Source organism: Triturus cristatus, chromosome 1_1 (genome assembly GCF_964204655.1).
Source record: "Triturus cristatus chromosome 1_1, aTriCri1.1, whole genome shotgun sequence".
Classification (NCBI taxonomy): Eukaryota; Metazoa; Chordata; class Amphibia; order Caudata; family Salamandridae; genus Triturus; species Triturus cristatus.
The window spans coordinates 702712909-702730798 of NC_140579.1; the positions used below are offsets into that span (position 1 = coordinate 702712909).

At 48.0% G+C, this 17890-nt stretch overlaps 1 protein-coding gene across 1 annotated transcript in view; it reads left to right on the plus strand.

Moving 5' to 3' along the window:
* The window catches only part of TAF8 (TATA-box binding protein associated factor 8), a 146146-nt gene extending 128928 nt beyond the window's left edge, over nucleotides 1–17218 (plus strand). The window contains exon 8 of the mRNA XM_085647188.1: nucleotides 13310–17218. Coding sequence (XP_085503314.1) covers nucleotides 13310–13450 — 141 coding nt within the window. The 3' untranslated portion in view covers nucleotides 13451–17218. The remainder of the gene's footprint in view (nucleotides 1–13309) is intronic.
* Nucleotides 17219–17890: the final 672 nt, after the last annotated feature.

Consider the following 17890-nt stretch of genomic DNA (forward strand, 5'->3'; position numbering starts at 1 on the left):
GCCTGTGAAGCCGTGTGGGGTCCGGAGACGACTCTGCGTCCGTAGTGACACCGCTGGTGCGAGGAGTCCTCCCCGTGAGAAGACCCCGCCTCAGGGGAATCCTTGGGGGAGGTGGCTGGTGGGTGCGCCCCGTGTTCGGCCCCTTTTGGGACTTCCCTTGCCAATCCCATGTTCCCCGTCTGTCCCGCGTGAAGTGGGAATTACACTACCAGCACCGCCGATCTTCCCAGGCAGAGGAGGACCCCGAAGTTGAACCGTAAGCTGGGATTAATGGAAGGAGAGGAGGGGTGGGGGTTACCAAGCAGGTGAAGGCCTGGCAGTCCCGGCTGATGATTATGGGAAGCCAGGGTGTAATAGTAAGATCGCCAGCACAAAGAATTATTCATGAGTAATGTTTAACTGTATTAGCAAGATCGCCAGCACAAAGAAGAATTCATGTGTAATGTATAACTGTGATAGTAAGCTTGCCAGCTTAAAGAGAATTCATGTGAATGTCCAACGGTAATAGCTTGATTCCCAGCAACAGACTAGTGGCAGTATAGCGCCTAATGGTAGAAGCGTGGTCGTATACCACAGCCTAAGATCCAGGTAGTACAGCGGTTAGTGTAGACATCGGACTGAGGGGCAACGAGTGGGCATGTTGTCCTTTTGACATTCCATGCCAGGAAACCATTGTGGGAAGCACTACGAGTGGGAAACTAATCGGGCGTTCTAGGGTCTAGGAGCTGGATTGACCCCTCTGATGAAGTTTATGGTGGGGGACTGTACTGAAGTAAAATAAGGAATTGTATTGTTGGCTGGAATATTATGAAATATTTGCACCTGAAATGTGATGGTTAGACTTGGTTGAGCGCAATTAAAAAGGAAATCTAAAACTTCCTCTGCTCAGTTTTATTTACTCGGTGTAGTGTCCTTTTTGGGTGGTGCAGCGCTCAAGTGGGGGTTGGGTGTGATGCAAGCGCAACATGCGATTCTGGAGGGAAAGCCTTCCTGCTTGAGCCAAGCTACCTAAAGGACGCTAGGTCCAACAAGTTGGTGTTCAGCGGTGGGATCCTGAATCTGTGCTTGCATCCACTCATTAGCAGTTTGGCGCGCGCCACACCCTACACCTGATTGTTTTTGCTGGAGTTTTCTCCAGGTTGTCCCTGATTGGAGTTTTTCAAAATTGTCCTGTCCTGTGGGTACTTCCTCTTAAAGGAAAGGTCTCCTATTGTGAAGTTCTTTTCTGCAGTATTGGGTCTCACCTAGTAGGATGGAGTTTGAGTTGGGTAGGCTGGAAGAATATACTGTGACCCAACTAAAGGAATTCTGCCAGGAGAGGGAGGTATTTTTCAAGCAGGGGGCGAAGAAAATAGAACTCCAAACTAGCTTGAGAGCCTGGGTTATGGCCCACCCTAGCGGAAAACGGGAGGAGGGACCAGGACCGGACATTACGGCAGAGACAGAATTACTTTTTCCCCCTGGGAGAGGCAACATGAACGTAGGACCTAGTGCCCCTTCAAGAGCGGGTAGTAGTACTTCGGGAGGAAGCCTGTCATCAGCTGATTTAGTTGACAGGAGGGAAGAGAGGCAGTTCAAAATGGATCTAGCCCGCTTGGAGAAAGAAAAGGAGGAGAGAAGGTTCCGCCATGAGCTCCATTTAAAGGAATTGGAACTCAAGGCCCTACAGTTTGGAACCCCCAGCAGTCCCGTTGGTGGCAGCGTACATAGAGAAATCCCCAGGGAGCCCAGACCCTATTTGCCAAAGGACGTAGTCGCCAGCTATGGTGTCGGGGATGACATTGCTAAATGGTTGGCTGCCTATGAGGTCTCCTTACGAGCCCATGGGATCCCCGAAGCTCAGTGGGGGGGTGGTCTATATAGGTATATGCCTCCGGTGGGGAGGGATGCCCTGTTAGCTTTGGAGCAGCGAGAACAGACCAATTACCCCACCATGAAGGTCGCCCTAGTTAGAAAATTTGGGTTGACCCCTGAGAAATACAGGCAGAGGTTTCGGGGTAGTCAAAAGCTGGCCACCCAAAATTGGGTAGACTTCCTGGACTACGCCAAGAAGGCCTTGGAGGGCTGGGTACAGGGCAGTGAGGTGAAAGACTACGAGGCGTTGTATAACCAGGTTTTAAGGGAGCACCTCCTCGAGAAAAGTTTTCCGGAGCTGCGTCAACACCTGGTGGACAGCAAGCTAACTAATCCCATGAAGCTTGCAGAGGAGGCGGATATCTGGGCAAGTACCCGGGTATCCTCAAAAGGGACTGGAGGGAATTTCCAAGGGGCTGGACAGGGCACCCCCCAGAAGAAAGAGGGGGGAGTTCTCTAAAGGCCCCCAAAAGAGTTTGCAAGGAAAGGGATTAGGATTCCCTCCTAAGGTTGGCCCCCACAAACCCCTTTATCCTGACCGTGGTCAGCAGCCTAGGGTTGTCCATTGTTATGAGTGTGGTGAGATTGGGCATTACAAGGGGGATGCCAAGTGTCCCAAGAGACCACACCCTCCCATTGAAGGAAAGACCCCTGGGGTGGCGAGCGTAGTGCTAGGGGAGGAGTTGCCCCTAGATAAGGGAGGTGAGTGGGCAGGGCTAACCTTAGTGTCCCTAGGGGATTGTGAGATGGTTTCTAAGACCCAGGTGCCCTCAAATACTACTAAGTACAGGCAATGGTTCACCATCAATGCCCAGAGGGTGGAGGCTCTGAGGGACACAGGAGCCAGCATGACTATGGTAAGGAGTCAGCTGGTGTCCCCAGAGCAGGTGATTCCCAACGTAGTCCATCCGGTTGTGATGGCTGACAACCGAGAGGGTCACTATCCGGTGGCCCAGATTCCCTTTGAGTGGGGAGGGGTTGCGGGTCCTCTGCGGGTTGCGGTAAGCCCTGCCATGCCGGTCGACTGTCTGTTGGGAAATGACCTTGAACACACGGCATGGAAGGAGATCGAGTTCAAGGCTCACATGGAGATGTTGGGGATGCCCGAGTGGACTTGTGCCAATACACGGTCCGTGACTGCCCGAGGGGGGAGTTCACAGAGATTGGAGCCTGGAATAAGGGCCCAACCAGCTGCCAAAAAGGGTAGACGGGGCCAGGGGAAACCTACCCCGGCATCTGCACCTCAGAAGGTGGAGGGGGCAACTGAAGTGGTCCCGGAGTCCACAGAGGGGGATGTGACATCCCTGGAGGGCTTACCTACCCCTGCAGACTGGCAGGTGGAGGGAGGACCCACTAGGGAGGAGTTTTGTGGGGCCCAAAAGGAGTGTCCTACCCTTGAGGGTTTACGGCGGCAGGCCGAAGCCCAGGCAGCGGGTAACGATTCGGGGAACTTCCACATATACTGGGAAGATGGTCTCCTTTATAGCGAACCCAAGGCTCCGGTGCATGGATCATCCCGGGGCTTGGTAGTTCCCCAGCGTTACCGAGCCTTCCTTTTGGGATTGGCTCACGAAATACCCTTGGCAGGACACTTGGGACAGGACAAGACCTTTGCTCGACTTGTCCCTCATTTCTACTGGCCTCAGATGAGGATTACGTCCGACACTTTTTGTAGGACGTGTGTAACCTGCCAAGCTAGTGGGAAAACAGGGGTGAAGCTGAAGGCTCCCCTGGAACCACTGCCTGTCGTTGGCACCCCCTTTGAAAGGGTGGGCATCGACATTGTTGGGCCATTGGATCCACCAACGTCTGCCGGTCACAGGTTTATCCTGGTTCTGGTGGATCATGCCACCCGGTACCCAGAGGCTATCCCTCTGAGGACCATTACTGCACCTGCGGTGGCACGGGCTCTGATGGGGATTTTCACCCGGATGGGGTTCCCCAAGGAAGTTGTGTCGGACAGAGGTACTAACTTCATGTGCGGGCTATGTGGAAAGAGTGTGGAGTCACTTACCGGTTCTCCACCCCTTATCACCCCCAGACCAATGGTCTGGTGGAAAGGTTTAACAAAACCTTAAAGGGCATGATCAGGAGTCTGCCCGAGAGCCTGCGGAGGAAATGGGACGTCCTCCTACCTTGTTTGCTGTTTTCTTACAGGGAGGTACCACAGAAGGGAGTGGGCTTCAGCCCCTTCGAGCTGTTGTACGGACACCCTGTACGCGGACCCCTCAGCCTGGTGAAGGATGGATGGGAAAAGACTCCCAGAAAACTTCCCCCGGATGTGGTGAGCTACATGCTGGCCCTTCGTAGCCAAATGGCTAGGTTGTGGAAGCAAGCTTCTGAAAATCTAGAAGCCAGCCAGACGGTCATGAAGGAATGGTATGACCAGAATGCTCACCCGGTGGAGCTGGAGCCTGGCCAGAAGGTGTGGGTGATGGAACCTGGAGAGCTTAGCGCCCTCCAGGATCGCTGGTCAGGCCCCTTTGAGGTGATTGAGAAGAAGGGCAAGGTCACCTATGTGGTGGATCTTAAGACCCCCAGGCAGCCCCATCGGGTGCTCCATGTCAACCGCCTCAAACCTCACCAAGAGAGACCCGAGGTCACTTTGATGATGGTGACTGACGGGTCAGAGGAAGAGGAAAGTGAACCTCTTCCTGATCTTTTTGCGTCCCAAGAGAAGGATGGGTCGGTGGAGGGAGTGATCCTCTCACCATTCCTAACTCCCGAACAGCGGAAAGACTGCCGCCAAGTTTTGGGGCAGTTTGCTTCCTTGTTCTCGCTTATCCCGGGAAGGACTCATCTGTGTACCCATGATGTGGACACAGGGGACAGCCCACATGTGAAGTCCAAGTCCTACCGTTTGTCGGATAAGGTGAAGGCTAGCATCCATGGAGAAGTCACCAAGATGCTAGAGCTGGGAGTGATTGAACCTTCAAGCAGTCCCTGGTCCAGTCCGGTGGTACTGGTACCCAAAGCTGCCCCGCCGGGCACTACCCCAGAACTCCGGTTCTGTGTGGATTACAGGGGACTGAACTCGGTGACAAAGACCGATGCTCATCCTATCCCGAGGGCGGATGAGCTCATTGACCGGTTGGGAGCTGCCCAATATCTGAGTACCTTTGACCTTGCATCCGGGTACTGACAGATCTCCCTGACAGAAGGAGCAAGGGAAAGGTCAGCCTTCGCCACACCTGAGGGTCACTAACAGTTCTGTGTGATGCCCTTTGGGCTCAAGAACGCCCCTGCCACCTTTCAGCGGCTGGTGAACCAGGTCCTCTCCGGGATGGAGGCCTTTTCGGTTGCGTACCTGGATGACATCGCTGTCTTCGGTAGCAGCTGGGAGGACCATTTGTGTCACCTTCAGGCTGTCCTTCGGGCTTTGCAGCAGGCGGGTCTGACGATCAAGGCCAGTAAGTGCCAGATCGGGCAGGGGTAGGTAGTGTACCTCGGTCACTTGGTGGGTCGGGGCAAGGTGCAACCCCTCCAGGCCAAGATTGAAACCATCATGGCCTGGGAACCCCCCAAGACTCAGACGGAGGTCCGAGCCTTTCTGGGCCTTACTGGCTACTACCGACGCTTCGTCAAGGGATACAGTACTATCGTGGCTCCCTTGACTGAGCTCACTTCTAAAAAGCACCCTCGACGGGTAATCTGGACCGAGGGGTGTCAACAAGCCTTTAGAACCTTGAAAAAGGCAATGTGTGCGGCACCTGTCCTCAGGGCCCCTGACTTCTCCAAGGAGTTCATCGTCCAAACGGATGCGTCGGAGCATGGCATAGGGGCAGTGCTGTCGCAGCTCAATGACGAGGGTCTGGACCAACCGGTGGTTTTCCTGTCTAGGAGACTACTCCCCCGGGAACAGAGGTGGAGTGCGATTGAGAGGGAGGCTTTTGCGGTGGTGTGGGCTCTGAAGAAGCTGCGGCCATACCTGTTTGGCTCGCACTTCCTGGTTCAGACCGACCACCGGCCCCTCAGGTGGCTGATGCAAATGAGGGGCGAGAATCCCAAGTTATTGAGGTGGTCCATCTCCCTACAGGGAATGGACTTTAGGGTGGAACATCGCCCAGGAGTGGACCACGCCAATGCTGATGGTCTCTCCAGGTATTTCCGCCTTAGTGAAGAGAACTCCCAAGGGATTGGGTAGCTCTCCCCACTTTCAGCTGGGGGGACGTGTGTTAGACCTGTCAGCCCTTTTGGCTGTTCCCTCCTCTTTTTTAATTTTTTTCCCTTTCCCTTCTCATTTTTTTCCTGTCCACTAACTTCTTTTTGGGTGTTGATGTAGAGGCTCTGGGCGCCTCATTCTTACTACCTGAGGGAGAGGCGCAAGGTGTTTCACTGAAGAAACAGGAAGAAGGAGGTTAGCCTCACAAAATGGTGGTTCCAACTGTCACCTCAGCACCTGGGCCACAGACTGCCATGAGAGGTTCCAGAACCTTCTGGGCCACTCTGGCCAGTCAGGCCCCAGGTGATAAATAGAGGTGAGTGCAGGGTGGCCATTTTAGGACTTAATTGAGCTGTGAGGTAGTCAGGAGTAAGGCACCTGAGTAGAGAGGTGGCTGCGCTAGAGAGGGAATTGACAGGTCTTAGGGCCTGCGTGGCTTCCCTCATCAGCTGATACCACCCTCGACCTCTTGACCTGTCCCTGACCCCCACCACTGACTTTGGAGAACATCTTTACCTCAAGAGACTCCGGTTTAGTCAGCACTTCTGGGGAAAGCCCCCGTCCTGTGCCATATCTCTCTCACCCTTATTGTGCCCAGGATTTTGAATCGGACAAGGCTTAGCGCCTGTCCACCAGGCCTGCCTGTTTGGAAGGTGACTGAGACCCAGAGAAAAGCATTTGGTTGGCTTATTGGACTGCCCGGGAGTGAACGCGGCACCCTTAATTGTAGCCCCCCCTGTCACGAGTCCCTGCTTGGAACACTCACCGCCGCGATTGGGAGTTTGCCTGCTTCCACTAGGAGGTGGCCGGTGGTCTCCGGGAGGTCTGAGGAGAGAGTCGGGACTCCCTAGTGAGGGCCGGTGAGCAGGCGACGCGCCTGAGGATCTGAGGAGAAGTACGACCAGGAAGTAGAGGTCGCGTAAGGCCGTGAAGCGCCTTCCCAGTGTCACCTGACAAGGGCCGATTCAGAAGCGCCGCCTCGCTGTTGCCGGAAAAAGGAGTAAGCCGCGACCCCCGCAAGCCGCGTTGCCTCAGGCGGCCGAGGGCGCGGACCCAAGCAGCAGCGGAGTGGAGCCGAGTCAGCGCCTGGCCTGTGAAGCCGTGTGGGGTCCGGAGACGACTCTGCGTCCGTAGTGACACCGCTGGCGAGGAGTCCTCCCCGTGAGAAGACCCCGCCTCAGGGGAATCCTTGGGGGAGGTGGCTGGTGGGTGCGCCCCGTGTTCGGCCCCTTTTGGGACTTCCCTTGCCAATCCCATGTTCCCCGTCTGTCCCGCGTGAAGTGGGAATTACACTACCAGCACCGCCGATCTTCCCAGGCAGAGGAGGACCCCGAAGTTGAACCGTAAGCTGGGATTAAGGGAAGGAGAGGAGGGGTGGGGGTTACCAAGCAGGTGAAGGCCTGGCAGTCCAGGCTGATGATTATGGGAAGCCAGGGTGTAATAGTAAGATCGCCAGCACAAAGAAGAATTCATGAGTAATGTTTAACTGTAATCGTAAGATCGCCAGCACAAAGAAGAATTCATGTGTAATGTATAACTGCAATAGTAAGCTTGTCAGCACAAAGAAGAATTCATGTGTAATGTGTAACTGTGATAGTAAGCTTGCCAGCTTAAAGAGAATTCATGTGAATGTCCAACGGTAATAGCTTGATTCCCAGCAACAGACTAGTGGCAGTATAGCGCCTAATGGTAGAAGCATGGTCGTATACCACAGCCTAAGATCCAGGTAGTACAGCGGTTAGTGTAGACATCGGACTGAGGGGCAATGAGTGGGCGTGTTGTCCTTTTGACATTCCATGCCAGGAGACCATTGTGGGAAGCACTACGAGTGGGAAACTAATAGGGCGTTCTAGGGTCTAGGAGCTGGATTGACCCCTCTGATGAAGTTTATGGTGGGGGACTGTACTGAAGTAAAATAAGGAATTGTATTGTTGGCTGGAATATTATGAAATATTTGCACCTGAAATGTGATGGTTAGACTTGGTTGAGCGCAATTAAAAAGGAAATATAAAACTTCCTCTGCTCAGTTTTATTTACTCGGTGTAGTGTCCTTTTTGGGTGGTGCAGCGCTGAAGTGGGGGTTGGGTGTGATGCAAGCGCAACATGCGATTCTGGAGGGAAAGCCTTCCTGCTTGAGCCAAGCTACCTAAAGGACGCTAAGTCCAAGAAGGACTTATAAGAGCCTGTTGGAAATTGCCCTTTTTGCAGGGTTATCCCTAAACTGTTTGCTTTTTCCTCCTATTTTTTCCTGACCTGTGTGTGTTGGTTTTAGGACTCTGGGCACTTGCTCTCTGTGTAAATTGTGTTTTGATTGGTGTTTCCATGATTGGCTATTTGATTTATGTGTCAATCCCTAGTAAAGTGCACTGCGAGTGCCAGGGCCTATAAATCAAATGCTGTTGGTGGGCTGCAGCACTGGATTATGCCACCCACGCAAACAGCCTGTAAAGTGTGTCTAAGGCCTGCCATTGCAGAGTCTGTGCGCAGCCTGGGGCTGCCATGTCGACTTGGCAAGTGCACACACTTGCAAATCCCTGAAACTTCCCTTTCCCTTTCTTACATGTTAGTCACCCCTAAGGTAGGCCCAAGGTACCCCTGTGGGCAGGGTGCATTGTATTTGAAAGGTAGGACATGCCCTGGTGTGTGTGGCATGTCCTGATAGTGAAGTACAGCCTACTTAGTTTTTCACTATTGCAAGGCTACCTGTTCTCCATAGGCCAGAATGGGCAGTTTGATTATTACATCTTATAATCCTAACTGACTCAGGGAACATGGTTGAAATTCGAATTTAGTATGCCTGAACTCAGAAATAATAAAATACATCTTTTAGTAAAGTTGGTTTTAACATTCTGTGTTTAAAAATACCACTTTTAGAAAGTAGGTATTTTCTTGTCTAACTATCCAAACCTGCCTCTGCTAGGTTGTGTATTCCCTGTCTGGAGTTTGAGTGACAGGGGCTGGGGAATTCCAGGGGGCTGGGGAATTCCAGGGGGCTGGGGAATTCCCGGAGACAGGATGAGTCAGCACAGGGCTGAATAGAGAGATCTCCATGTAGATGGGTGGGAGGAGTTGCACCTGGGACCTGAGTAGGGCTGTGCTTTCCCTCCCCAATGCTGGCTCCACCTCCTGCGGTGCGTCTGAGGTCTCTGCCCAGCACTCTGAATGGAAAGAAGGAGTCATGTAAACAAAGTGCTCCAGGAGTGACCAGAACTGGTTTGGACTAGGCAAAGGCCCCTCTGCCCTCAGAGGACAAAGGATTTTGGGTTATAAGTTGTGGGACCCTGATCCCTAGAATTTAGATTACTTCTGAATTAAGGAACCTGCCAGGAGGAAGGAGCGGGAAAGCTGGAGTACTGCCCCTGTGCTGCGTGTTCAGGGGTTGGCCTGCAGTGGTTGCTTCTTGCTTGGGTAGGGAAAGGACTGGACTGTGCTTTCATCATCCTGCTGTTAGAATTTTCTCCAAGGGCTTGAAGTAGAGCTTGCCTCCTGTTGGAAGTCTCGGGGATGGAAAAGACTTCACAGATCTCGCTGGAATCAAGGAACCTGCCAAGACGAAGAGCTGGAAGAGCTGCCAGGTGGAGTACTGCCCCTTTGCTGTGCTGTTGCTTTGTTGGGTTGGCCTGCAGCTGCTGCTTCTGCCTTTGGCAGTGAAAGGACTGGACTGAACTTTCTCTACTTGTGCTGAGTATCTCCAAGGGCCTGAACCGAGCTGGCCTCTTGTTAAGAAGTCTCACTGCAAAGACTTCACCAACCTCTGGGTACCGCTCCTGGAACCGCTGTTTCAGTTGCCGCAGAGAAGTGGGAACCGCGACCAACTCCATCACCGACTCCGTCGCTGGTCTTGTGTCCTGAAGGCACCGCAGGCCGCACCGACTCGCCCTGCACTGCAAGCCTTGGTCTCACCAACTCCGTCACCGAGCTGCTGCCTGCACCGCATCGAGAGACACCGCAACCTGCATCGCCTCGCTTTACTTCACTGGCCTGGGCTCACCGACGCGGTCGCTGCTGGCTCGACACCCGTGACCGACTCGTCACGCACAGCTGTCCAGCTCGGCCAGCGCCAATTCCCGCCAACTGGTTCTGTCGCGCGCATCGCAACTTGCCAGCACCGCATCGAGCACCGTCTCACCCTGCATCGTAAGCCTTGGTCTCACCGACGCCGTCTGCACGATCGTCACCGAGCCGCTGCTTGCACCGCAGCGAGGGACACCGCACCTTGCACCGCTTCCATTTTGCATCGCAACCGCGACGGATGCCAAGACCGACTGGCACACCCGTGTGAGCCGCACTAAGAAAGGTACTGTGAACGAATCTGTCCCGCTGTTGCTGGCCCGTACCGACGCGTTTAGCGGGAACTGCGTGACTCTGTTCTTTTCAGCATCGCGGTAGGCTCGGTCCGAGCTACCGACTCGTACGAACTGTGTTTTTCAACGTATTTTGCAACTTAAAGACATTTTGAGAAGTAACTATTTCTGAAGTACTGTATGGTGGATATTTATCGTATTTGGTCTGGTTTATATAAAAATATTGGATATTTTTCTAAAACCGGTGTGGTGCCAGTTTGTAGTGCTTACATTGTATTACTGTTGGTTTTGTGCAAATGCTTTACACACTGCCTCTAAGATAAGCCTGACTGCTCGTGCCAAGCTACCAAGGGGGTGAGCAGGGGTTATTTTAGGAGTGTAACTCCCATGTCCTGACTAGAGTGGTGGTTTCTGCCTGGCTTGAGTTCAAACCTTCGCCAACCAGAAATCCCATTTCTAACAGAGCCTATTCACAAAGCTGTTTTTGGCCACAAGCTTAAGAGTCTGGCCAGAAAACCTAATTCGCACCTGCAAGAAATTTACAAAGGGATTCCTGGCAGGCATAAATGCGTTTGCTATGTATTTCTGCACCATAAAAATGTGGAAGAGTGCACATTAGTAAATCCCACTCATGGTGTGAGATCTGGCTGTTCTAAGGCATGGTATGCCTTAAAAGCTTGGGAATGCACACAAACATTATGGGCATCTCAAACTCGTCTCCCACCCTTTCTATCCTGGCTATGGTAGGAGATTTACTCCCTTTCAGAATGAGAATGGGATCAAATGATCCTCATATTTACTGGGGAATCAGGAGAAACATGTTTTGGACACGGAGAAAAAAAAAAAAATTTGCACATGCTGCTCCACTTCCCCCGTGCAAATGTCTACTCTTTGTAGAACTCTACATAGCTGAATATTAGCCCACAAGATTAATCACACGACTAATCCCGCTGATTAGTTTTGTGACAAGCACAGCTTTTGAGGCATACTGTAGGTGAATACCAAATAACATAAATGTGATTTCAGGTGGAGAGCTAAATTTGCTACCCATACTTTTACATTTCTATGGGGTAATAGACCCCCCTAGTGTACAGTAATATGGTTATGCCCTTCTCCTTAAGTGTCAGGAAGTGGGCAAGTTTGGGTTTGGCAATATACTTGGTTGAGGAGTCCTGGCTTGACGATATCAGTACTTGACATGTTCTGGTCCGGTAATCCACACTGACCCTCCCTTTTGGGCATCATGCATGCAGCAGCACATCTAATCATAGGCCTACAGAAATAAGACCACATAACCCTTATACTGACGTCTGCTGGCTTCCTTTATCAGACACATTTTGTATGGCGTCAAAAAAAACATGTAATATTTGTCTACTGCACGAGTAAGCAGTACCTCAGTATGGGTCTGTGAAAGACATCGTCTTGCCCCTAAAGCAAGATGTGTATCTATATGTATAACTTATCCAAACTTGTATGTATGATTCTTGATGCAAAAGCCTTTACAACAATGGTGATTGCAATGAGATGTGAGCTCCGCTTGCATTACTGATAGTGGTTTAGGTATAAAACTTTAAAAATGTTTTACAAATGTTAATAATTTGAAACTACTTTCTAACAGAGTGCTCCTTTATTGTATGCAAATACATACACAAGCATGAAAGCAAGATTGGTGATTATTTGCTTTCAAAATAAAATGTACCCACAAATTTGCAAACGTGTTTAGCTAAACTATTGTGCAACTGTAAAAGCCATTTCTCTGAGGCATCATTTAGTAAGATGTGTTTGTTGCATGGCAATATTTAAAAACTAAGATTTATAAAGGAGAATCGGTGTAAAAACATTCTGGTCAAGAGTAAAATAAATAATGGTCCGCATTTTTTAAGGCAGTCACAAAATTGCATCCCCAGCTAAAGTAAATGGCCTTGTATTAGTGCAGGTTTATGATTGCTAGGAATTCTCAAACATTTACAGAACTAGGCCTGGAAAGTGTTCTTTAAACAACGTTTTTTGATTTCCATTTTCTCATAAGCAGATATACATAAGAATATTTGCTTGTAAAAATCTCCTGAACAATTGCAAATTCACTTTCCCTCCACCCCCTATTTCCCACCATGCTAAAAGTGTTTTTATAAAACTATCATAACCAGCACCCCTGCATATCAATCTGAGTAGTGCATTATCTCCAGTGGCTCTCAGCACACCGGTAGCCAGGCACCATCAGACTTGTGACAAACTAGTGCCAAAAAGAAAAAAACAAGACAATGGATCGTCTCTATATATGTTCACAGGATCTAGTGATATTCTAGTATCTATCACTACCGAGCCAACCTTGCTGCAATATACGAAAGAGCTGAAGATGCAACTCTTTATAGAACACTACACGAGTAAGCAGTAATGATCTATCTACTTTTGATCCCAAAACCTAGCTTTTACTCTATTCATTCATTAACTGCATCTTTGCCTTTGGCACTGTACATCATTTTGCAGAGTTTTAGCTAGGGTTGCACTCTACAAATACATGCATACACACGTAGGTCCCATAGTACATGGGATTCAGGGTGTGGCTGTTTTGACACACCATATACTTGAGATGCCTCTTCTGGCACAGGTTCACTTATAAAAGAATAATCTTTGTATCCCCACATGTCTCAAGACTTTCTGATTTCCCCACATAATTATTTTCCTCTATCTGTTTTTTTTTCTCCATTTGCTTTTCCCTTTATCCCCTCATTTTTATTTTACTTTTTATTTTTCTGTTAATTATGCATCTTTTATTTTAGGAATGTGGATTCAGCGGATGATGTGAAATCATTTGAGTGCTGTTTTGAAAATTACATAATATTTAAAATTTAGACTGGCAAAGGCATGCTCATAATTTTTTTAAACCAGTATGTTTTGTGTTTTTCTCCACAGCATAAACTTTCTGTCAGTAATTAGAACTCTTCAAGAGGAGGCTCACCCTAACATTGATTTCTGTTTTTTTCTGAAGGAAGATGCTGGTATAGAGAAAGAAAACTCTATCCTGCAGCAGAACACAAGTCTATCAGCAAGCAAGAGCATAGATGACAACCTGATCGATAACCCCTACCTGCGCCCAGTGAAGAAACCTAAACTGCGCCGTAAGAAGTGAACGAGGCCTCTCAGAGCCATGGGAGAGGCACGTAAACAGAAGCTCGATTCTCCTTCCACACGGTGTCCCCTTAAACCAATCAGCATCCTCTATAAAACAAGGAATTTGGGGAAGAAGGTGCGCCTCGAAGTGCATAGGTCACTGGCCTGATACTTCTTCAAGTTTCTTTTTGTCAAATGTGCTTGTCCCACTACTATCTACAAATCAACTGGCTCGGAAAGTAAGCCACATACCAAGGATTACATCTATCTAGTCCTACCCCTTTTTGGTGTTTATAACATAAGCACCTGTTTCTGTTGATAGAGCCCAGAGTATTTATTTTTTCTCAGATTTCATAGATATTATTAGCAAATGTTGGAATGGCCAGAGGCTTGGATTCTTCCGCCTTAACATACCTACATCTCGGTCTTGTTGGCAGATGAGGATGGTTCAGTTGTTTCTAAGCCGCTCCAAATGTCCTAACAGTGCACCCCCCCAGCAAAGAGAAAGCAGTATTAAATTAGGTCACCTTTTCTTTTACAGTTCGTTGTTCCCACACTCTGTTCTTTAACTGCCATCAGGGAAGCTACAACACATGCTATAAGAAACACAAGCTTTTGAGCTGTGATGCTTTCACAATGCCAGTTGCCTAGAGACGACTCCATTTAAAAGGATGGATTGTTTAGAATGCTCCTGAAGCCTGTTGATCTTCTGATTCTTAATGCTTTATGCACTCTCTTCATAGTTCTGTGTAACAATGCCTCTGTGCATCTACGGAGACCTCGCCTCTAGGATTGTGGGGGCCACCTACTGGGAAATCACTTATTTACCCTTCACAGTGATGTAGGTAATCCTCTCTGAAATAAGAGTATATTTCGGTGTTGGCGGTGCCAGTCCCCCTTTGCAAGAGGCTGTAATATATCTCTCTTGAGATGGTGTGAATTCTTCCCAAATCTTTGTACTGGAGACAACATTTTCTACAGGGAGACTTGCTGTCCTGTCCCTCTGTTCGGATGGTACACATTCTCTGGAAGCCCTGCAATGACTTCGTTCTTGGGAATCTTGTTTGCAGCGAGGCTGTAATCATTCTGCAGGTGGTAGTATGAATATTTCAGAATAGATTTCATAATCTCTATCCACTCAGTTGTTGTAGGAGATTGGTTGCAGAACATCTCTGCAGGGATGGTGTGGGAATCTCTTTTTGAGTGAGGCTGTCATTACTCTCTGCCATGATTGGTAAATTTTTTCCAGGAAAAAGCTCTAATCACCATCCACTAAGATGCTGTGATTCCTTTTAGGAGAGAGGGAGAAATTCCTGTCCTGGCAGTTGGTTTGGATATCTTTTCAGGAGGGAAGGCTGTGCTCTGTTCCTGTTAAGTCTTTGTTAGAATCCTTTCTGTCCTCTTGGGTGGTTTTCCTTCCTTCAAGGAGAGAGGCTGCAGGTGTGATTAGTTACCATTGCATGAGAATCTTTTCTCAGAGAGAATGGTGTTGTTTCTTTTGGGACCAGGTGGGAGTTTGTTTTGCAGCGATACAGTTTCCCCCCACTGGGATGATCCACTGAGAGATTCTGCAATTCATGTCATCCAACCTCTCTGATACCGCTGTGGGGGGCATGTTTCCACTGGTCTCGTATATTATTTATAAAGTTATCTTTTTCGTTCCATGGATTGGGGCACTGTTGAAAGAAAAGTGTTTGAATGCTATTTTCATATTCATAATACATTTTGTAAATTAAACATGATTGCAGAACAGTTTATGGATTCAGTGGCAAGGCTTTGGCTGAGTCCTGGAGTGAGACGGTGTTGATGCTGCAAATGGAACGTTCATTGTGAGATACATGGTCAACCGATGGGGGGGCGTTCTTGATATGGATTTAATGATGCAATCGGGAAGAAATGACTGGGTGTTTACTATTATAGGGGTCAGTGACGCATGGACACAAGAATACCACTGTTTACTTGTTCCTGGGTGGAGGAATGAGTCCTGTATGTGGCAGACTATTGGCTAAATAATAATGAGAGCATATCCTAAGGGATGCATTGAAGCCCCTGCAGTTCTTGCTGGGGATTTTTGTTTGGATAGCTGTATTGATAGCATCGGTTAACATCTATGATGGCTGTGGCGAAACGCTTGGACGAGCTCTGGCTGGAGTAGAAAATCTTAAATAGATGTGGCCAGAACGTTAGTTGAGTCACAGAAAGTGTTTGACGACTCTCTGGGGAATGTAGTGGGAGAGTTTGATTGCAGGGATTGTGATAATCTAGAATTAATGTGTTAAATGTGATCTTAGATTCCAGGATGGATATGGCAAAAAAAGGTTGAGGTTGAGTCTCAAGTCCTGGGCATTCCTTTTCATGGCACAAGCATATTTGGTATAAAGGTTGACGATATGTTGCAAGCGATAAAGATGGATAGAGAAACGGATCCATAGGCGTTCTGCAGACTAAGCAGCATTTTAAAAATTACAGGCATAAAGAACCAAAGTCCTACAATCAAGTGTCCTTTTTTGCCCTTATAGATGTCAGGCAGCACCCTAGACAACCAAGGCTGCAGAGGTCTCAATCTAACATCAGGAGCCTGAGACAGAGAAAATAAATCTTCAAAATATGACTCGAAAGGAGGAAGAATATTACTTCTCAGTCAAAATCTGCTCCCTGTCAAACTTGCTAGTCGGTGTAGAATTAGGCTTTTCAGAGAAACTGGCAACATATTACAACAGACAGATAAGTGTTAGATATTGTCCATCATGGTCACACCCTAAAATATGTTGAAAAACCACCACCTGTTCCACTAAAAAGGAGAAACACAAACACCTTTCACATCTATTACTGGACATATCAAAACTAATCAGCCAAAAAACCCACAGAGTACCTACAAAAGAAAGATTTCAAGGCTTTTATTCAAAATTCTTAAAAGATCATGGGATTGAGAATCAATTGTATACCTGAGAAACCTCAAATTCTTGAAGAATCAGATTTTTCGCATAATTACTATACAAGAGATTCTGCCTATCCTAACCAAAAGAGAGAACTTAACATCTACAGCCCTGGAGATGTGTATTTTCAAATCCTAATACTTGTGAAACACAGAAGATTCGTTTTTTTCATGGTCGCTGGTCGCCAATACCAGTTCACACCCTGGCCCTTAGGCCTGAAGTCAGCACCTTGTGTTTTCACCAAGTGCCTGGCACGCATAGCTGTATTTAAAAGACGGAAGGGAAGGATGGTTTATCCATAATTGGATTAGTGGCTAATAAAAGTGAAAACGCACAAACAAACACAATGGGCAACAAACTTAACAAGAAAAGTCCTGTTGAATGGTTTATCAGCGTCATGAAATCACATTTAATACCAAGCAATGAATTTATATTTCTAGGTGCATGAATTTCAGAAAAAAAGACCAGCTGTGACATATCCCCGAAGCCTTTAGTGAGGTGATGTTATCGGCCAGCCCCCTCTCTAAAAATTGTTCCAGCACCACTGCATACTACAGTCTAAAATGAAAAAAAACAGAACGCATTAAAGATATTACTCCATAAGCTGTTGCTATATCACTAGCTCGGTTAAAGCTTGTCTTTCAGTTGCTTCATTTAAGGTACATCTTGGAGCAAATTCAGGATTTTTAAGAAAACCTAAAGTTGTCATTATTTTCTCAGAGAATAAACAATCTATGAAGGGACTTTTCAGGATATTTCCTCCAGAATGGCGACTACAATGTTGGCAGTCTTAACGTGTCCACCTTTTGAACTGATTCAGAAATAAAAAATCCAACGTATCTCTTGAAAAACAGCTTTTCGTTTAGCCTTCATCTCTGCTAGGGGAGTAAATGAATTACAAGCACTGTCATGTAAATAGCCAATTTTACTTTTTTAACGGATGACGTGTTTGACGACCAAATCAAAATGTATCCCTTAAGGTCCATTTTAATTGTATATGAAACAGAGAATAGTTGTGCCTGTGTTCTTTACTAATCCAATGTCAGAAGCGGAAAGATCTTTACATTCATTAGATGTAATTAAATGCTTAAAGCAACGTAAGACTTTCGAAAATCACATGTTGTTTGTTGCATTTGGTTCAATAACCAAAGGCAATCCAATCACCACGCAGACCCAGGCTAAACGAATTTCTTGGTGTATTGCAACGCCACATGATCAGACCTTTACGAATAACAGTTAAGCCGCATTCCACAAGGACTGCAGCGACAACCGACCTCTTTGCAAGGCTTTCTTTAAAATACATTTGCAAAGCAGCCACATGGAAGACAACACATGCTTCTGCTGAGTGTTGCATTATTGATGTAAATACCAACAAGGATGCAGCCGTGTGAAGGGCAGTGCTCAGAAACCTTGTTACATAAAGTAAGCCTTATGCTCAACAGCCACTTTGTTGGAGATTGCTGTGATAATCTTAATTCAAGCATTTAAACCTCTGAAAAATCCAAAGCTGGAAAGGGGAAAAC